Genomic DNA, 22,497 nt, shown 5'->3' on the forward strand with positions numbered 1-22,497 from the left:
TAAAAAAAAACAGAACTTTTAAAACTTGCTAAGTCACATTACATCTGTTGAATAGCCTGCATTCAAGTATCTAGAAATCAAGAATCTCCAAAGAATCTAGAATTATGCATATATCCTTACTGTTGACAAGTATCTTTGCTTATTGTTGGTATTTATTCACTTCAAAATCAAATCTACACACTCCAATTTATGCTTATACATGTTCTCATTTCAGAGATTTTTTTTTTTTGAGAGGGTTCATGGCAGTTTCTAGGATGGACCCGGAAGACTTAACAATTATTTGCCTACACCATGCAAGAATAATGCCTAGAGCCTTGGTCTCTTCTGTTCTCAGTCTAGCACGTATTGTAAGCATTTCAGCTCTGAAAACTCCAGTGCTAGAGCCTCTGGTTTTTCCTCTCGTATTTTCTACTTACATGGGTTCTTTCAGCTACAAGAAGCTTCAGATATCAACTAGATGTTCTCAATGAGCTTAGGAGAAATTAAATCAAAATATAACTGAATATATTGTTAGGGGCCATCAAATCAGTTCCTACTCATAGCAACCTCATGTGACAGAGTAGACCTGCCTTATAGGGTTTTCTAGGCTGTAATTTTTAAGGGAGCAGATCACCAGGTCTTTCTTTCTTGAAGCCACCATGTGGGTTCCAACCACCAACCTTTTGGTTGGCAGTTGAGCACTTAACCTTTGCACCACCAGGGCTCCTTAATATACTGACGTTGAAACTCTTGGCTCTCACAGCCATCAGCTGTGTTCAGATAAACCAAACCAAAAACCAAACCCATTGTCGTTAAGTCAATTCCAACCCATAGTGACCCTATTGGATACAGTAGAACTGCCCCATAGGGTTTCCAAGAAGCAGCTGGTGGATTCAAACTCCTGACCTTTTGGTTAGCAGCTGAGTTCTTAACCACTGCACCACCAGATACGTGTAGCAAAACCTCAATGAATATAAAGACAGCCATGCTGCTTAGCTTTTTACCTGATATTTTCAACCAGCGTAGCAAGTACATTATTGTGTTCACAATTCAATGTTGGTAGAGATATTTACAGAAAAACAAACAAACAAACAAACAAACCCAGTGCCGTCGAGTTGATTCCGACATAGCAACCCTATATGATGATATTTACAGAGGAATCACAAAAAACCAATTATCTGCCAATATTATAATCAATATGTCTTTACTGAGCTGCTACTATGGAATGGTGTTAGGCATATAAACCAAAAATCTATTACTTAAAATTTTTGTTGTTGCCAGGATAACGTATGTAAGTATGGAATGAATCTGCTTCTATTCAGTGAAAATTTATTAATAGCATGATTGGATGTGAGATCTCAATCGAATGCAATAATTCCATCTGCCAACCGACATTAAAATAAATACCCTAGACTGATTTGCAGTAATGTTACTGCCATCACCTCTAATAAGAGGACACACCCTTGTACTCAGTATTTCAAAGTAATTAAATAAATTTTGTTCTGTTTCTGCACGGACTTCTTTGACACTTGACAATCTGCATATATATCCTCTTTTAATTTTAGATATTTCAGTTTTTGTTTTGCTTAAAGCCGAGAAAAAACATCTCTTTAGAGCTGGTATCTCTTTTCTTAAATGTTCCAGTAGATGAAAGCAAAGTATAAAAGTTGTAAGGGCAACCAGTAGGAGGAGAATGTTCGTGATGTCTCAATAGCCACGTCTGATTTAAGACTTTGGTGGGATCAACACTATAGTGTTCCCTGTGCACCAGAACCTCAATTTTTTGTTGTTGTTGTTGCTCTCTCCCTCCTTGTTGAAGAATGGAAGCCCTCGTTGCTCAGTGGTTAAGGGCTCAGCTGCTAACCAAAAGGTCAGCACTTTGAATCCACCAGCCGCTCCTTAGAAACCCTGTGGGGCAGTTCTACTCTGTCCTATAGGGTCACTATGAGTCGGAATCGACTCAGTGGCAGCAGGTTTTGTTTTGTTGAAGAATAAAAGGACAAAGGGTATTTGCCAGTTACGAGCCAATAGGGAAGTCAAATTTGTTTTTCTAGTTTGTTTCATTTAGGAGAAGTGGGAGTGCAGAGTGAAATAAATGTGCTAGTAGAGATAAGAACTTTTTTTCCTTCTTATTTTCTGGGAGTGGAACTATGCCATTTCTAAGGATTTAGTGCTGTTTGCAGTTAACAAGGATTAAAGGAATGGTGTCGTGAGAAAGTTTGTACATCTTTTTTAACACCGTATTTATACAAAAGAGGAAATTATGATGTTTTCATTTATTTTTGCCTTTTATGTCCACTTGCATGATCATATTTGAGGTCTTAATAAAATCTGCCATCTCTTGATAAGCTACAATGACTATGGAGTTCAGAATAAATTAGTAATTCTTCGCTCCAGTATCACCTAACGATGACTGGTGGTGGCATGTGCCAGCCTCACCACCATCCCCTCCCTCACTACCCTGCTTACTATGTCTCTCCTTAAAATAAGTGTCTGTTCTGATATAGCTACCATAAAACTGTAGTAATTCTAACAACCATCTGTTGAGTACTGCTTTGTGCCAATAATGTTCTATGTCCTTTTGGTATATTATCTTGAAACCTTATAACAACCCTGCATAGATTGACTTTAACTTACAGATGAGGAAATTGAAACTCAGAGGAGGTAACTTGTCAAGTTCTCACAAAGTAACAGGGCTGTTTTTGTTTTTTTCTTTCAAGTGTGCTTGGTCACAATGTGTATAACTTTACTCAGTGGCTCCTAATGAGGGCTCTGAGGAGAATTCTGAGAAGCAGAAGGAGACTGTGGTTCCACAACGTGCCCAAAGATAAGCTTAGAGTCAAGAGCCAATCCAAAGGCCTCTCCAACATACGTGAGAATTGTCACTGATTCTTGCGAAACCCGTAGTGCAGTGCTTGAGAACTACGGCAGGCTATGGCTGCTAACCAGAAGGTTGGCAGTTTGAATCTACCAACTGCTTCTTGGAAACTCTATGGAGCAGTTCTACTCTGTCCTATAGGGTCACTATGAGTCAGATCAATTCGATGGCAACAAGGTTGATTTTTTTTTTTTTTTTTTGGTTTAGTGTTCTCTTCTCTGTTTGGAGTACCTGGGTGGTGCAAATGGGCAACTCACTTGGCTGCTAACCAAAATGTTGGTTCAAATCCACCGAGAGACACCTCAGAAGAAAAGTCTAGCTATCTACTTTGGAAAGGTCATAGCCACTGAAGCCCCTGTGGAGCACAGCTCTACTCTGACACATGTCACTTAAGTTGGAATGAACTCACCTGAAACTGGTCCTCCCTGTTTTGTAGACTCTGTGAAGGTACCAAGTCATGTGATTCTGTGGACTTGTGTCTGAGTGTGGCCCATTCAGCCAACTCTTCTCATACCTCTACCTCATTGCCAGGACTGGATCCATTTGATTTGTTCATGACTTCCCAGACCATCTAATTTTCTTTTCATAACTATTAAAAGTAAAAGGTACAATTCCAGTCACCTGTCACTTATCACTCGAAAGGCAGAGGATAAACTGTTTTTGCAAAAGTACCGTACACACAGGTGAATGGAGTTTCTGGCAGTTCCTTGCCTGTGTACTGCTGCATCAGGTTAAGATAAGGTCCCAGGAACGGGCTAGCAGGCTGCTCTCACCCAGGGTTTTGAAGCATTCTAGCACAGATACCATGAAACCATGCTTCAACTTTCAGATTCTGAGTATGGCCAAGAAAATAAATCAGGGGCTGGTGCTCTACTGGTTGGGTGACTTTTGACTCCCTAGTCCTCAAGTCTTGGAACACCAGTTTCTTGTTTTGTGTCAGTTTTATAATGTCTGCAGAACGAAAAGTCTACCATATAACATGGCCCCTTAGATTGATCCCTTATCAATGAATTCAAGCATGTGATAGAATTGCTTCTCCAGCTGCTGAGATACAATGGCTGGGAATTGAACCCTGGTCTCCCTTGAGGATAAATTAGGGAAACCCATTTCCAACACTGACAAAGGAACTACATGTTGAGTAAGGAACATAGATAGCCTTCACAGAGGAAGGGCAATACTTCATCATGAGAATCAGAGAAATTTACACAAGAAGAGACTGTCAAAGGAAGACTCTGTAGAGGCTTGCATGTTGCTGTGATGCTGAACAAGTTTCAGTGGTGCTTCCAGACTAAGACAGAGTAGGAAGAAAGGCTTGGTGATCTACTTCCAAAAAATCAGCCGATATAAACCCTATGGATCACAATGGTTCCATCCCATTGTGCATGGGGTCACCATGAGTTGGGGGACAACTCAATGGCAGCTAAGAACAATAACAACTCTTCATCCTCACACTCTCAGACAGTGTCACATGCATGTTTGAGGTGACTGACTGGCTGGAAAACTGTACCATGATCTTATCAGCATGCTTCTCTAAACAGCTGAGCTGACCTGCCACAGTCACACTGCTTCAACATAGAGAAGCCCAGTGGTTCTCTTCAGCTGATGTAAGACTTGATATCAGATATGTCTTATATAACATTTTAGATGCTTTTGTTCTCACATGTCTTCAGGGCTTTTGTTCACTTGTTCTGCCCCCAGACCCAACCAAGTCTGCATGAACTCTGTGACCCACTTTTGGCAGGCACAACCCACTCTTGCTCCATGCTATGCATCTCCTACTTCCTGTCCACTCTTGGGCAACTCAGAAAAGTGAGAGGGTTAACCCTATGTGGGTTAAACATTTTCCTCTCCCCATGCAAACTGAATGGGATGCAGTTTATATGGCTTCATTCTTCCAAAATGAAGCAATGAGTTACACTTAGTGGTGGCCAGTAATACATCTTCATATTAGATTTCCTTTCTTTCCTAATTCACTTACCTTTATCCTCACCCCTGCTTCCCTGGAACTGAGTTCCTTAATAAAGTAGTAGTACATGGGCTTTGTCTCAGGCTCTGTTTTTTGGGGAACCAGGATGAAACAGGACTCTTTCTCTCATAATTTTTATGTACCAGCAGAGAAAATATTTCCCCATCCCACCATTGCAGAAACCTCCATCTCTCCCATCCCTCACATTCCACCAGTTGGTTTTGAAAGTCTCTAGAGAATAAAATATTTCATAAGAATTCTCAAATGAGTCGTCATAATCACAGAGTGAGTCATCCATCATTCTTGCTCTCCCTCTCTGGCTCCTTTGCCCAGGAAACCTCAGACACTGCTGCCATTGCTATTTCCTGATGGCCTCTCAAAGGCACATGGTCATATGGTGTGCTAATGCGGAGAATATCCCTTTCCTTCTCTTGTCACCCTGTGATCATCCCCTCAAACCTCTCTGTGTGTTACCCCCTGCCCTGATGTTCTTAATGGAGGGCTACCCTGTACTCCAAAGTCTCACAGACAATTTAATGTGATACACATATGTGCCATTTTCGCATGCTCCAGGAATGAGTTGATGCCTATGGGAGCAATCCAGAGGGTCAATAACAAACACAGACCTAGGGAACCTGTCCATGTTTTTCACCTGGACCTTCCTCTTGTTTTTCTGGCCACACGTGTTTTCCCTACAGTTATGTAATAAACCTTTTGTTTTTTTTTGGTTCACTTTGGAACTTTACATTACCAGTCTGAAAACAATACCTAAGTCTGATTTTAGTTTCATTTATTGAGCTTTAGCCAGTACTGGCACCATTTGGAGTCCTCCACAATCTCCAATTTCCCTTCTATAATACGTACATTTTTTTAGTCTGGTGGAAAGGGCTTTGGACACTAAACTTGAAGCCCTCTGTGGTAGGCTAGATGATTCCCAAAGATGTCCTTGTCCCAATCCCTAGAACCTGTGGCTGTGTTACTTTACATTGTAAAAGAGACTTTGCAGATGTGATTAAGGCTCCTGAGATGGGGAGATTATCCCAGATTATCCTGGGTGGTACTGATGTAATCACAAGGGCCCTTATAAAAGGGATGCAGGAGGAGTCAGAGTCAGACAGAGGTGATGTGACAGAAGCCAAGGAACAGAGAGAAAGAGATTTAAAAATGCTTCACTGCTAGCTTTGAAGATGGATGAGGGGGACCATGAGCAAAAAGATATATATGGCCTTGGGAAGCTGGAAAGGTCAGAGGAAACAGATTTTTCCATGGTGCCTCCAGAAGAAGTCAACCCTGCTAACACTCTGACTTTAGCCCTGTGAAACTGATTTCAGACTTCAGACCTTCAGAACTTTAAGAGAATAAATTTATGTTGTTTTAAGCCACCAAATTTGTGGTAATTTGTTACAGCAGCAATAGGAAGCTAATACACTGCCATCTCTTCCCTTAAAAAATCAGATTGCTTCACCCTTTGTCTCAGAAATTCTGGAGCCACCACCATCTTCCCGGCATTGCTTAGCACTTTACTCGTTATAATGTGTAATTCTGGTAACAACTGTAAAAAGGAGGTTAGATTAATCAAGAAACTTGGCCTTAGATCCAGAGTTAGAAGGTGTTAGAGCAGGAATCTACCGCTAGGTCGGTCTGCTTCTTCACAGCCGATGTTCTCAACCACCCTGTGAGATGACTTCATCTCCTTTGTCCTTCTTTCCGTGTCCCAAGTTAACACACCTTGTGTTGAGTATGAGTTTTTATTATTCATATTTTAAAATTTTATCCTGATTGCACACATGGGGTATTATGGATTAGGGACACTTTTCTCATTAATTACAGTGAGTAAGTGTGTCACCCCCAGCACACCCCAAGTCTTACCCCTGGGGTGATATAGTGAAAGCCAGGTTAATTGTCCTACTGTACTCCTAAAAGAGTCTCCTTGGAAACATAATGGTCTTGAGTTCTAAGTCCCTTACTATGGAAATAATATCTCTCCAATGAGAGATAGCCCCCTACTTTTATCATCTAAAGATGACTCCACATTATGTAGCTTAATTTTTTTTTTTACATGTAAGTGCCTAGGGAGGTAGTGCTCCAGTCTCCCTAAACACTTTGGGGCTTATACTAGGGACCTAGTCCTGGCTATGACCATTTGGCCCTCTCAGGGGAAATGAAAGACATTTTATTATTCTTTAGGGTCAGAGCAATTAACTAGACAAATGGCTCCAGATCTAGTTCTCATAGCATGTCAGGAGTCTCAGGAGGCTAGGACCTTATACAGGAATGCTGAGGAATCCAGGGACATTTTATTTTCCTACAGCCTAAAATATTTGTCCCTGACTTGGGGTTAGGCCTGACTTGGGGTTAGGGAATCAGTGCCGGCATTTATGCAACTTCCAGAATGTTTTGCATTTATTTATCATTGTACAGCTTACAAATTGCTTGGCCATCTAATTATCTCATTCATTCTGAACAAATAACATTGGAGTTATGAAGAGACTATTAAATTTATTATTCAGGGGAGGAAAATGGAGGTTTAGGCAAATTGTTTCCTGCCCAAAGTCATATAGATGCTTAGGACAAGCCTGCACATGAGCCCAGGTCTTCAGGCCACCAACCCAGCCCTCTTTCCTCTGCTGAAGGCTATAAATGAAGGCTCAGGAGCCCAGAACTGGGTTCTGAATCAGAGCCAAGCACACACCCTACCTTGCTCTTCCCACACGTGGGCACACTTTCCATATTTACAAGTTTGGAATGCGCTCTTTTTCAGGTGACTTGGAGCTTTCTGTACCTGAGGTGACAGCCTTTGTTTCTGTCTTGGAATCTGGACATGATTCTGCCAAACTGGGGCAATGTTAAACTGAAGTTTACAGGTTTAGAGAATGTCTGATTAAGTGGAAGAAAAAGCTGGAGAAGTAAAATATCACCATGCGTGTGAAGCACTCAACAGCATTAAACCTGGTGATCTTTATCCTTTCACGAAGGTGAAACTTTCTCAATTAGAGCTTTACATAAGCAAAGTACCCTGAGACTCATTTTTCTTACTTTTCCCCCCCTAGTGTTTTTTTTAGTGTACAAATTAAGTTCTGAGAAAGAAATAACTTTAGTACAGTTTAGCTCCCAGCTTCATTCAGGGAAAAAGAACGCATAATTGTTTGAAAAGCTATTTAACAAATTAATTTAAATGAGAGCTCTTATTTAAAGTACTAGAATTGTATAACAAGTTGATTATAGTGAAAAGAAATAAATATTTTATGTAAAACAGGGATCCTCAAGGAAGGGGCTTGCATGGACTTTGAAAAAACATCAAGTATACCTTCTGGAAGAGAGAAACAAGGGAAGTGGCAACCAGTAAAAAAAAAAAAAAAGTAGCAGGCTTTAAATGGGCATGCCCTACAGACTGTTAAAAATGTACAGCACCTTGGGTACTCAGGAAGAACAAAAGGCCAAGACATACAAAACACAACTTAAGCACGATATTTTTGTAAAAGCTTTATTTTCATATTATTTTAAAAATAATCAATAAATATTTCAAACATCTCTATTCCAAGACACAAAGAAACATTGCATAATTTATGCTAAACAAGGCATTATGCCTTACAAGGGAAGACATAAAATGTCCAAAGGATATTTATAACAGTGTAGTTTTCAAAGTTTCAACATCTGAAATGTTCACTGTGAAACAGCAACTGTGAAATGTTGACCACATACTGTGGAACAACAATAAATAACAACTGACATTCTTCTAAACAGTTACAAACATAGATGTTTGTACACACATTCCCTTATCCTAACCATCTATGTGCTTGCATCTCCCACAATGTGCCTCCAGCCTCTATCACAGTGGCATACTGCGGGCTCCCCCAAAATATTAATTTAATGATTGAAGACATTTAAAACTCATCATCTTCAAAGTAAGTAACAGCCAGGACTGAACTTACTATAAAAATAAACTTTAAAAATAACTGTACAGTGAATCACCAAACAAATTTATATCTTTAAATACCAAGTAAAACATTAAAATAGAAATTTTGAAAGATAAATAAATAAATACTTATATAAATAAACAGAACTCATTGAAAACAGTCAAACACATTAAGCACAGTCCAGGTCTCCTTAGGAGCCATTTGTTTCTCTTCTTTCTCTTTGGTTCCTCTAAGGCTAGAACTTCCTTCAGGAACAGTCTTCTCTGGGTTTCCTCCTTCTCACTAGGTCAGTTGGTGCCATTCCTAGGATGAGAAAATGGTTGCTCTTAGTAGGTAATCAATAAGCTGACTGCATAGCCCTCTTCTCCTGCCTCAGACCCCTGACACCCCAGGGTTTTCCAAAAGCTACTGCTACCCCCAGCCCCCCCCCGCCCCCGCCCCGGGCCTACACCAGATAGTTACTGCCTGTAACTACTGCAGTCCTGAGCAGCAGAAAAATTCAAGCTCCTGAACGTTGTTTAATAAGGGGACCTGTGGTAGCAACTGTATTGTTGCTTTCAAACAGGTGAAACATACTGAACACCAACCGAATGTCACCCTGGGCTAAAAATGTGTGTGGATATCCTCACTTAAGCCTCATAGCAAACCCATGAAATAGGTACTGTCATTTTCTCATTTTATGGAGACTCAAAGAGATTAAATACTTTCCTGGGTCAGGGGCCTACTAAGAGATGGAGCCTAGACTTGAACTCAGGTGGGTCTCACAGCAAAATCCTGCTCTTCACCACCAAGAGTTAAAGGCACCTATTACCCAAAACTAAGGGCACAAAAGTTAGTTCCACTTTTCAGGTCTGAAACCATGAGAAACTGGGGTAAACACTGTTTTTTAATGGGTAGGAAGCATTTCAGCATCACTAGACAAATGTAGTTAATATTTTATAAACACATATTTACCCACTTTCATTTGAATGGCAGTTTGGCGGTGGGAATGAAAGGTGCCAGAGATACCATTGTGGCACCAGAGCAAATTAATGATCTTAATGGCAAATTTAATCGTGAATACAATAATAACGATTTTCAGCTCTTAGCTAACCCCCGAGTTTCTCTTATATGATTTTCAGAAGCAGATGCTAGTGTCTGTACCAATGACTCTAAAAAAAAGACTTTAGTCACTTGTAAATAAAATCCCACAACTCACTTGTTTAGCATCTTTTCGATGAATCTCTTAACCATGGGGGCTGTGGGGTTGAGACAAACATCCTGCCCATTCTTGAGAGTGGCTCTGCAGAGAGAAGGAGAATCCGTGTGAGGCGGGCGGTGGGGCCAGGCAGTCAGTGCAGGGAGCACTGGAGGGTTGGGGTGACAGGATGGAGGCAGAAGCAGCGCGGGGCGAGACTTACATGACTTCGGTATCGGCGCAGTGGGGTCCCGGGGGCGTCACCTTCACACTTGCGATGTTCTTGAGGTGGATCCCCTGCACGGTCTTCACGCACTGGCAGCGCAGTTCGGAGCCCATGGGCGCCCCTGGGAGAGAAGAGAGACTCGTTTAGAGGGGTTGTCTCCACGCAGGGTCACCCACCCGCCCAAGGCTGCCCCAGGGTCCCGCCGAGGCTCACCAGCTGCGCGCCGGCCGGCGGCGACCAGGAGCAGAAGCAGCAGCGCCACCCGGAGGAGACGGGGAGCGGCGGGGAGCGCGGTGCGGGCCATGGTGCTCGGCTCGGAGAGTCGGGGCGGCGGTGCCTGGAGCGAGAAGGTGGCTCGAGGAAGGCTGCTTGCCTGTGATTCGGGCTGTGCGGCTCCAAGCCCCGCGAACTCCTTTTATCCACGGTCGGGGCTGGAAAGTTGGCTGTCCCGAGGGCAGGGAAATCCCCGGGTCTCCAGGTTTGTTCCCTGATTCCGGAAGGAAGGCGCCAGCCCCGCCTCCTGTACTGACCCGGCTCACCCTCCGGCTAATTGCTCACTGACTCAGGGACATTATCCAGCTGTCCCCAAAACTTCCCAAAGGGACAATGAGTCTTTTGACGTGGGGGAGTTACCGACTGCCAGTGGGGACGGCGGGAGCCGAGTGACCCTCAAAAGCGGTGAGGGCAGGGTTGGGCTCAATATCCAAGGGGTCCTTGGAACCACGACCCGGCAGCAGGACGTCTTTAGTGGAGTTATTTCTCTTGAAGGCACTTAGGTTATTGGGATTGGAATAGTTAAGGCCAGGGGAACTGCAGCCTCACCTATCTCTTTATCTGAACTTGGATTTTGCAGATTTCCCTTGCTTCCGAAATAAACGCACGTTTTAAAAACACATCTGTCGTCTCAGATTACACATAAGAACTTTTGTCTTGTTCCTTGTCTTTTATGAGCTCAAATGAATAACACTTAGTTCTGTTTTTCCAAGACAGTGCATGGGGATGGGGTGGGGGGGCTGGCAGCCATTGTCACAGCTTAATTTAGTGTTTGTTTCAGGAGAAAGTGTTGTAGCTCTACATCCCCCCCCCCTCTGAAATTCTAGAACTTCCAGAACTCAAATAATTCCATGAAATCACCTTTTTTGTTGTGTGAGACTCCTTGTTTGGATTCGTAAGTCATTGGGGAGCTATGAGGGACCATGTTGGTTTTAGGGAAGTCCACCGCTTATATTTTTCAGAAAGGTCGTGGTCACCTGAAAGTGATTCGAGCTTTTCAGTCCTCTGAGCAGCAAAAAGATGTGTTTTTGTAAAACATGTAGGTACTAGATTACTAACCCCAATACTAACCAATACTAGTATGATTATATTTCCATGTGGTATGAACTTTCCTGCCTTCTGGGATTTTACTCCCTAGAGAGAAAGAACTATCAATATGCTTTAGTTTTCTAATTTCAATAAAGCATTCCAAAATCTGTTTAGCTGACTCCGTCTCACAGGATAGATGGATAATTCACTTCCACCATCAGTCTCAATGTCCCCTGTTGGAGTAAACTATAGGTTCCAGATGGTTTAAGAGTGATTCTGCAGGGTGGATGCAGACCTGGGAATGTGCGGCGTAAGTTGCCCCTGCTGTGAGAAGGCCTGGGCAGGAGCAGCAGGAGGAAGAAGAGGGTCTGCCTCAGCAATGCTCCAAGCTCCTTGCCCTCCAGTCTTTTTGACTCATAGTGACTCTATAGGACAGAGTAGACCTGCCCCATATCATTTCCTGGGCTGAAATCTTTATGGAAGCAGACTACCACATCTTTTTCTCACAGAGTGGGTGGTTTCAAACCTCTCATCTTTCTTTTAGCAGTCCAGCGCTTAACCACTGCTCCACCAGAGCTCCTCCGCCTCAGGAAGAGTCTTCCCTATATCCAGAGCTACCAAGGGCAGTGACGGTTCAGTGGTAGAATTCTGGCCTTCAGTGCAGGAGACCTGGGTTCAATTCTGCCCCATGTACCTCATATGCAACCACCATCCATCTCTCAGTGGAGGCTTTCAGGTTTTTGTGATGCTGAACAGGTTTCAGTGAAGCTTCCAGACCAAGATGGAGTACAAAGAAAGGCCTGGCAATCTGCTTGTGAAAATCAACCAATAAAAAGCCTATGGATCACAACAATCAGATCTCTTTGTGCATGGGGTTCCCTGAGTCAATAGTAGCTAATGGAAACAACATATGCAGAGCCTGGGCTATAAAGCCAGGCTGCCTGGGCTGAAATCTCATCCACACCCCTTACTTGCTGCATCAGAAACCCAGTGCCATCAAGTCATAACTATGAGCAATTTATTTAACCTCTCTCTGTTCAAGTTAATCATCTGTAAAATAGAGCTAATAATAGGGCCTGCCTCACAGGCACTATTCAATGTGTTAACATTTATAAAACATCAGCACATATTAAGTGCTATATAAATATCTGTTAAATAAAGGGAATTAGCATTTTCCAATTTTACATAAACAGAAACAACCTAAGGTGATCCTTGTGTAAACAGAAAGAAAAAAAAAATGTTTTCTAAGAAACATCTTATTTTTTAAATATATTTTTAGCATCAGGGATATTGAAAGGAGAATACGTTTGTATTCTTAGGGGACCTTGGCTTTTTTTTTTTTTCTTTTTTTAATCCAGGGTTTGTTTGAAATTTTCATTCAATCACTTTCCCTATAAAACTGGAATAAAAGTAAAATGCTTTTTATTTGCTGGAATGATCTCCAGACCCAACACTAAGTGTTAATATAAGTAAACACACAGAAAGAGTAGACCTTCCATCTGTCTACAGTAACAGCCAAATGGATGAGACATGTCAAGAATGAGCCCATTATCTGTAGAACTATCTACAATCTGACCCCTAAAACTTGTTTAAAATCATTTGCCTTCAAAAAGCGTAGAAAGAAGGGACTTTTCCCTTTCCATTTCCACGATTTAATTCATAATAGTCCCATACTAAGTTTCAGAAAATTTTTTAAGCACCAGTATTACGAATGAGGAAATTATTGAACAACATCATTACTATCATATCCAAGTAAAATTTTGCTGAAGATAATTCAAAAACAGTTGCAGTAGTACATGGACATGGAACTGCCAGAAATTCAAGCCAGATTCAGAAGAAAGCGTGGAACGCAGGATATCAATGCTGATGTCAGATGGATTTTGTCTGAAAGCACAGAATGTCAGAAAGAGTGTGTACCAGTGTTTTATTGACTATGCAAAGACATTCGACTGTGTGGATCATAAAAATTATGGATAACATTGTGAAGAATGGGAATTCCAGGACACTTAGTCGTGCTTATGAGGAAACTGTACTTAGACCAAGAGGGAGTCGTACGAACAAAGCAAGGGAATACTATGTGGTTTAAAGTCAGGAAAGGTGTGCGTCAGGTTGTATCCTTTCACCATACTTATTCAGTCTTTATGCTGAGCATATAACCTGAGAAGCTGGACTGTATGAAGAAAAACAGGGCATCAGGCTTGAAGGAAGACTCATTAACAACCTGAATTATGCATATAACACAACCTACCTTGCTGAAAGTGAAGAGGACTTGAAGCACTGATGAAGATCAAAGACCACAGCCTTCAGTATGGATTATACTTCAACATAAAGAAAACAAAAATCCTCACAACTGGACCAATAAGCAACATCATGATAAATGGAGAAATGATTGAGGTTGTCAAGGATTTCATTTTATTTGGATCTACAATCAATACCCATGGAAGCAGCAATCAAGAAATCAAAGACGTATTGCATTGGGCAAATGTGCTGCAAAAGATCCCTCTAAAGTGTTGAAAAGCAAAGATGTCTGACCCAAGCCATGGTATTTTCAATCACCTCATATGCATGCGAAAGATGGACAATGAATAAGGAAGACTGAAAAAGAATTGATACCTTTAAATTATGGCGTCTGCAAAAAATATTGACTATACCATGGACTGCCGAAGAACAAACAAATCTGTCTTGGTGGAAGTACAGCCAGCATACTCCTTAGAAGCAAGAATGGCAAGACTTTGTCTTCCGTAGTTTGGGCATGTTATCAGGAGGGACCAGTCACTGGAGAAAGACATCATGCTTGGTAAATAAGAGGGTCAGCAAAAAAGAAGACCCTCAACAAGATGGACTGACACAGTGGCTGCAACAATGGCTCAAGCATGGACATGATTGTGAGGACGGCACAGTACCAAGCAGTGTTTCGTTCTGTTGTACATAGGTTCGGTATGAGTCGGAACCAAATTGATGGCACCTAGCAACAACATTATGAAACCTACCATGATAAACAAATTCCTCCTTGTTTTCACATGTGCTGAATGCCACCTTTATATGTACATGTATAAATCCATGCAATACTAATTCTTACAGGAATGGCATTATCTCTAACACACAAGTAAGTCCAGTTGCTGTTGTGTCATTTCTGATTCACGGCAACCCTTTGTGTGTCAGAGTAGAACTGTGTTCTGTTATGTTTTCAATGGCTAATTTTTCATAAGTAGATTGCCAGGCCATTCTTTCAAGGCACCTCTGGGTGGACTCCAACCTCCAACTATTCCTAGCACGTTGACCATTTGCAGCACTCAGGGACTCCTATCTTTAAAATAGCTCAGTTTACTAAATTCCATTTACCCTGTAATTTTTACTGTATCTTTTAGATTTGACTAATACATTCTAATATGCCTGTAAAATCTAGGATTTTTCCTTCATGCTGAGCACTCACCTTGCTATTCAGATAGCAGGAATGAGTACCCTGGCTTACCTTGAGGACTTTGCTGACATAACTGTTACTCCTTCCTTCTCATTTCCTAACAGTTATGGATTGTTGTACAATGGTTCTGCTTGGGCTGAGGGGAAGGGGGAATGAAGATACCTGAACATGTTAGTGAATCCCTACATCCATCCATCCCTCTGTCCAAGGGCCTCAGTTGAGAATCAGTGTCAATCTCTTTTCTAGTCTCTAAAACATCTGCTTGGCACCCTTCCACCCTCTTCTGAGAGCAGAACTCCAGCTTTCCTTTGCAAATCCTTACCATTGTGCTCATCAGTCCATGTAGCTAAGGTGGGATGACTCCATTTCTGAGCTCAGCAGGGGGAACTTATGACTCCAAAGCAGCATCCTCTTACTACCTGCACCAACCTCCAAGCTAATATGGGTTCAGAGTTGAACAAATGATTTAAGCTTCACCAAATTAGTGACAATGCTAATTCTACTGGAGTAGAAGAGAATTTAGAGTCTCTTGCTCCTTGCTGGAATTGCTGTCCTGATAAGATGGAAAGCTGAAGTCTTGCCATTGGTTGAGGAGAGCCTACTGAGAATGGAGGTAGCACAGGGGAAAGCGTCTTGACCTGCACAGACGTAGGAATACTGAGAGCATTTTTTTAAACACTTAAATCTAGCTTTACCTTATCGGATCCATTGACTTAAAACACTGAATTCTTAGCTGCTGTGGAGCCAGCCCTTGACTCATGGCAACCCTATGTACAACGAAGCAAGATGTTGCCTGGTCCTGCACCATCCCCATGCTCAGTTTTAGATCAGACCGTTGTGATCCATAGGGCTTTAGTTGGCTCAATTTTGAAAGTAGATGGCCAGGCCTTTCTTCCTAGTTCATCTTAGTCTAGAAGGTAGCTGAGACACAAGCCTCCACTGGTAGATGGGTGGTGGCTGCACATGAGGTGCACTGACCTGGAATCAAACTCAGGTTTCCCACATGGAAGACTAGAATTGTACAACCAATGTCCTTCACAGTCTCAAGGAGAAGATTTCTAAAAACAACTAGTAATCTTTTCCTTGTGGAATATTAAAAACTTTGAGATAATTATGCTCTCAGTTCCGGACAGTGAAAGGAAAGAGGAGTGTACTCGTGACGGGAGAGAGGCCTGAGCAGGGAAAAGAAGATACATTATCTCTAGTGTGTCATTTGAAGTTTATGAAATGGAGAAGGTTAAAGAGTCGTGAGCTCCAGGTAGGATAAAAACCAACCAAACCCTTTGCCATCAAGTCGATTCTGACTCATAGAGACCCTAAAGGACAGAGTAGAACTGTCCCAGAGAATTTCCTAGGAGCATCTGGTGGATTCAAACTGCCAACCTTTTGGTTAGCAGCCATAGCTCTTAACTACTACGCCACCAGGATTTCCTCCAGGTGGAATAGATGGGTGGTAAATATAGTAAAGAAGGAGAAGCAGGATGTCTTGATTATGTATCACATGAGATACACACTACATTAAATATGTATATATGCAATCGTATATTATTTAGTGAGCACAAATTAAATACTGTGTGATTATGACTGGAGGGTGTGGATGGACAGATGAGTAGAATCCTTGGCTTGTCCCTGAAAATTCTCAGATGTGCTTCTAACTAAAAAAAAAAAAACAGACTGGAAACATTGCTGTTGGTAATGGCATGAGGGGGTGGTTATCATCTTTGTAAACAATTTTATGAAGACCAGATGAGTGCAATAATTAGGTAATTTGTGGCATTACACTGTTAATCACCTTTGGTTTTCTGGGTTGTTTACAAGGAGCTCTGGTGGCTCAGGGGTTAAGCACTCAGCTGGTAACCAAAAGGTCAGCAGTTGAAACACGCCAGCAGCTCCATGGAAGAAAGGTGTGGCAGTCTATTCCAATAAAATTATAGCTCTGGAAACCCTATGGGGCTGTTCTACTCTGTCCTATAGGGTCACTATGGGCCAGAATCAACTCGATGGCAATGGGTTGGGTTTGGGTTGGGTTCGGATTATTTATCCCAGCAATAAAAATAAAAAATCCCTTATCCAAATCTTTTCCATTAACCATTGTTTTCCTTCCTATGTTTAGCACTTGAAAAACACTTTTTTGGCATCTACTATTAAATATCCCAGGGGAGTTAAAGCTTCCTCCTCCTGGAGGAACAGACTAGAAAGAAAAACAAAAAATTATCACAGATTTTAGAGATAAATCTGAGGGAGGTTGGGATATAATACCTTGGAATTACAGAGTAGAAGGCAGATTACTCACCACATGGGTAATTAAGACCTAATAGTCCTAACTCTGTTTATGCTTGGGGACTGCTTTCCTCTCAAGTTTTACTGCTATCCATACAAAACTGGACAGTGGTATAATTTCCTTGTTTGTATCTACTTCTGTGAAGAAATAAATAAGATGGTTATACAGTATGTTTCTTTTCTTTTTTTTATATTTTTCACTAAAGAGAGTTAAATAGCCTTCTAATCACCAGATACTCTGTATACTTCATAGTCTTATTAAAAAAACAAACAAACACACAGGGTTCCTCTTATAAATATAGTGGTTGATAAACATTGAGGCTTTTTAATTTGAGTTTTTAGAAAATATAGTTTATGTTCATTGTGCTAAATTTTTCTTACTGGCTGCAGCACCCTAGTTTTGGGTTATGGCTCTGCTGAGAGAAAATTCTGGCTTGCCTGTGGTGTCCCTCATGGACTGCTTGTTAGCTCAGGGATCTTGGTCATCCTTGTTTGGAAATGATGTGTGCTCTGGGAGTAAAACACCAAGAGAAAGGAATAAAAGGAATATATATTTATGATGTTCCAATTCTGGGTCAGACAGCCTGAGTTTTTCACAATGTCATTTTAATACTGTCAAGAACCCTATGAGGTTGGCATCATTATTCTCATATTGACAGATGAGGAAACTGGGGTATAGAGTCCCACAGAGGCAGAGTTAAGATTCAAGTGCAAAAATGTCTAATTCAGAAGCCCACTGGATTCAAGCCAGTCTTTGGACAAGGAAAGAATTAATTGGGAAGAAAAGACCAGCTAGAAGGATCTTAACCCTACTGAGTGTATTTTGTATTTCACACCTTCCTTAAAAAAATGCATTACTTATTCTCAATCCAGTGTGTACTAAGAACCAAATGCATAAGTGATGACAACTACTAGCCCCCAGAGTCTCAACAGCCAGAGACCCTCCTTCTTACTGTATCGTCTTTATCCAAAAAGCTGCACCCTGTAGAGTTCCCTGAGACTCTCAACATTAGGTGAGGTTAGGTCAAGTTCTGATATTCGTATTAAAGGCATTTGATAGGCAGCAGGTGGGAAGGGTCCAAATATCCTACCCCTACCAACTCCTAAAGAACCTTAGAAGTCACTCACAAGGACATAGACTCTACCATGAACTGTCATAGTTTGGCTCTGTCAGTAAGGGACTAGAGCAATTCTTTCAAACAGCAAGTTGTGATCCATTACAAAAAAAACAAATAAACCCATTGCCATTGAGTCAATTCCGACTCATAGTGACCCTATAGGACAGAGTAGAACAGTGCCATAGACTTTCCAAGGAGTGGCTGGAGGATTTAAACTGCCGATCTTTTGGTTAGCAGCTGAGCTCTTAACCACTGCACCACCAGGACTCTTGTGACCCACTAATGGACGGTAAAATAAATTTAGGGGGTTGTCATCAGAATTTGAAAATAATGGAATAAAATATAATAGGATAAGATATACATAGAATAAAAAATGATAGACAGTAATACATCACACATAAGTAACTTAAGTATTGCTTTGTGAAAATTTTGTTTCAGTTATAGATGAATAACTGTGTAAAACTAAACACTTTATGCATGTATGCAGAAAAAGAGCCTCCAAGAGCAAAATATCCCGTCAATGATTTTGTTACATGGATCAAGGACATGACTTACAATGACGTACAACTTTGGAGAAAATTGAAACAAGTCCACGAGAGCCGAAGTACAACCTTGAGTATATCCCACCTGAATTTAGAGACCATCTCAAGAATAGACTTGATGCGTTGAACACTAATGAACAAAGACCAGACAAGTTATAAAATGACATCAAGGACATCATACATGAAGAAAGCAAGAGAATATTAAAAGGACAGGAAAGAAAGAAAAGACTAAAATGGATGTCAGAAGAGACTCTGAAAGTTGCTCTTGAATGTAGAGTAGCTAAAGTAAAAGGAAGAAATGATGAAGTAAAAGAGCTGAACAGAAGATTTCAAAGGGCAGCTCGAGAAGACAAAGTATTGTAATGAAATGAGCAAAGACCTGGAGATAGAAAGCTAAAAGGGAAGAACACAGTTGTCATTGCTCAAGCTGAAAGAACTAAAGAAAAAAAAAATCAAGCCTCAAGTTGCAATATTGAAGGATTCTACAGGAAAAAAACTACGCAGGAAGTATCAAAAGATGATGGAAGGAATACACAGAGTCACTGTACCAAAAAGAATTGGTTAACATTCAACCATTTCAGGAGGTAGCATATGGTCAAGAATCAACAGTACTGAATGAACAGGTCCAAGCCGCACTGAAGGTATTGGGGAAAAATGAGACTCCAGGGACCGACAAAATACCAACTGACATGTTTTAACAAATGGATGCAGCACTGAAAGGGCTTACTCTTCTATGCCAAGAAATTTGGAAGACAGCTACCTGGCCAACCAACTGGAAGAGATGCATATTTTTACACATTCCAAAGAAAGGTGATCCAAAAGAATGAAGAAATTATCAAACAATATCATTAATATCACACACAAGAAAAATTTTACTGAAGATCATTCAAAAGATGCAGCAGTACATCGACAGGGAATTGACAGAAATTCAAGCCAGATTCAGAAGAAGATGTGGAACAAGGAATATCATTGCTGATGTCAGATGGATCCTGGCTGAAAACTGAGAATAAAAGAACGATGTTTATCTGTGTTTTATTGATTTTAGAAAGGCACCCTACTGTGTGGATCATAACAAATTATGGATAACATTGTGAAGAATGGAAATTCCAGAACATTTAATTGTGTTTATGAGGAATCTATACATAGACCAAGAGGCAGTTGTTTGAAAAAACAAGGGGATACTGCATGGTTTAAAGTCAGGAAAGGCATGTGTCAGGGTTGTATCCTTTCACTATACTTGTTCAATCTGTATGCTTAGCAAATGATCCAAGAAGCTGGACTGTATGAAGAAGAACAGGGCACCAGGATTGGAGGAAGACTCATCAACAACCTGCGATATGCAGATGACACAACCTTGTTTGCTGAAACGGAAGAGACCTTAAAGTACCTACTGATGATGAACAAAGACTACAGCTTTTCATACAGATTACACCTCAACATAAAACAAAAATCCTCACAATTGGACCAATAAGCAACACCATGATAAAGGGAGGAAAGATTGAAGTTGTCAAGGATTTTATCTTACTTGGCTCCACAACCAACACCCATCGAAGCAGCGGTCAAGGACTCAAACAACCCATTGCATTGGGAAAATCTGCTGCAAAAGATCTTTTTAAAGTGTTAAAAAGCAAAAATGTCACTTTAAGGACTAAGGTGCACCTGACCCAAGCCATGCTGTTTTCGATCACCTCACATGCATGCAAAATCTGGACAATGAATAAGGAAGACTGAAGAAGAATTGATGCCTTTGAATTACGGTGTTAGTGAAGAATATTGAATATGCCATGAACTGCCAGAAGAATAAATCTGTCTTGAAAGTACAGCCAGAATGTTCCTTAGAAGCAAGGATATGAGACTTTGTTTCACATACTTCGTGCACGTTATCAGGAGGGACTAGTCCCTGGAGAAGGACATCGTGCTTGGTAGAACAGACAGTCGGTGAAAAAGAGGAAGACCCTCACAGATGGATTGACACAGTGGCTGCAACTGTGGACTCAAGCATAACAGTGATTGTGAGGATGGCCCAGAACTGGGCAGTGTTTGATTCTGTTGTACGTAGTGTTGCTATGAGTCAGAGCCAACTGGACAGTACCTAGCAACAATAAAAACAGACATTGTTTGCTTAGGATCTCAGTCAGGGGAAAAAAAATAACTTAAAGTACATTCCAGTTACATTGCATCACTCCCTGAAAATTTTCACAATAGGGAATTGCCGTAAATTGCTGTGCAACCTGTGATTTTCCTGGCAGGAATGTCAGCTCCTGAAATTCTTGCTGATAAGGTTGGCACTTTGACAAGGTTCTCAGCAGAGTTAATCTGAGGTAAAGATTAATAGGCACCAGAATTGGCTGATTTAGCAATATTTGTTTTGGTCTTTTGGCCTGTTGGATCACACTTACTAAGTATTATATTCAACTAAAGGTGTTGAATATAATATTCAAGTGGGAAATAAAAAAAAGTAAAACCATAAAATCTTATCTCTTGTACTTCACTTCCTAGTATTTTTAAAAAAATCAGTTGAACATCTTGTGTTACAGTTTCCACATTCTTTGCATATTTTTATCAAAAAACTCTTTAATAAATGTTTTATTTCATTCACACCAGACTGCCTAGGAAGCATGAAGAATACCAATAATAATAATAACACAATGACTATAATTAATAATTACTAACATTAATAAAATCATACTGTATGCAGGGAACAGGGTTGCAAAATATATATATAAAATATATATAAAAAATATATATACATATACAAAATCTCATTACAGTAACCCAACAGGTTGCTGTTGCTGTTAGAGGTCATCAAGTCGGTTTTGACTCATAGCAACCCTACATACAGCAGAAGAAACACTGCCTGGTCATATGCCATCCTCATAATCTTTGCTATGTTTGAGCCCATTTTTACAGCTACTGTGTCAATACATTTCTTTGAGAGTCTTCCTCTTTTTCACTGACCCTCTACTTTAACAAGCATGATGTCCCTTTCCAGGGTCTGTTCACTTCTGATAACACGTCCAAAGTATGTGAGACGAAGTCTCGCCATCCTTGCTTCTAAAGAGCATGCTGGCTGTACTTCCTCCAAGACAGATTTGTTTGTTCTTCTGCCCAAACCAAACCTGTTGCCGTCCAGTTGATTCTGACTCATAATGACCCTATAGGACAGAGTAGAACTTCTCCATAGGGTTTCCAAGGAATGGCTGGTGGATTCAAACTTCCAACCTTTTGGTTAGCAGCCAAGCTCTATACCACTGCGCCACTTCAATATTCTTTGCCAACACCATAATTCAAATGCATCAATTCTTCTTTGGTGTTCCTTACTTATTGTCTGGCTTTCACATGTATATGAGGTGATTAAAAATACCATGGCTTGGATCAGAGGAATCTTACTCCTCATGATGATATCTTTGCTTTTTAACTCTTTAAAGAGGTCCTTTGCAGAAGATTTGAGCAATACAATAAGCCCTTTGATTTCTTGACTGCTGTTCCCATGAGTGTTGATTGTGGATCCATGTAAAATGAAATTCTTGACAATTTCAATCTTTTCTCTGTTTATCATGTTATTATTGGTGGAGTTGAGAGAATTTTTGTTTTCTTTCTGTTGAGGCATAATCCATACTGAAGACTGTAGTCTTTGATCTTCATCAGTAAGTGCTTCAATACCTGTTCAATTTCAGTGAGCAAGGTTGTG

The 22,497-nt window shown here is 40.8% G+C and overlaps 1 protein-coding gene across 1 annotated transcript; it reads right to left on the bottom strand.

Annotated features, from left to right (window-relative positions):
* Nucleotides 1-3,516: 3,516 nt before the first annotated feature.
* LOC100665129 (growth-regulated protein homolog gamma-like) lies at nt 3,517-10,575 on the bottom strand. Its single transcript, XM_003414152.4, has 4 exons — nt 10,357-10,575; nt 10,141-10,264; nt 9,939-10,022; nt 3,517-9,043 (listed from the first exon to the last, which is right to left on the bottom strand). Exons 1-4 carry the CDS (start codon nt 10,445-10,447, stop codon nt 9,028-9,030), a joined length of 315 nt encoding a protein of 104 aa, XP_003414200.2. The 5' UTR covers nt 10,448-10,575; the 3' UTR covers nt 3,517-9,027.
* Nucleotides 10,576-22,497: the final 11,922 nt, after the last annotated feature.

The sequence above is a fragment of the Loxodonta africana genome, chromosome 5 (genome assembly GCF_030014295.1).
Source record: "Loxodonta africana isolate mLoxAfr1 chromosome 5, mLoxAfr1.hap2, whole genome shotgun sequence".
NCBI classification, from domain to species: domain Eukaryota; kingdom Metazoa; phylum Chordata; class Mammalia; order Proboscidea; family Elephantidae; genus Loxodonta; species Loxodonta africana.

What these genes read in the sequence shown, in the direction of transcription:
- LOC100665129 (XM_003414152.4), bottom strand. Translation starts at nt 10,447, where the DNA reads ATGGCCCGCACCGCGCTCCCCGCCGCTCCCCGTCTCCTCCGGGTGGCG. An exon ending in CGCCGGCCGGCGCGCAGCTG is followed by an intron (nt 10,265 to 10,356) that starts GTGAGCCTCGGC and finishes CTTCTCTCCCAG; the next exon opens with GGGCGCCCATGGGCTCCGAA. An exon ending in TGCGCCGATACCGAAGTCAT is followed by an intron (nt 10,023 to 10,140) that starts GTAAGTCTCGCC and finishes TTCTCTCTGCAG; the next exon opens with AGCCACTCTCAAGAATGGGC.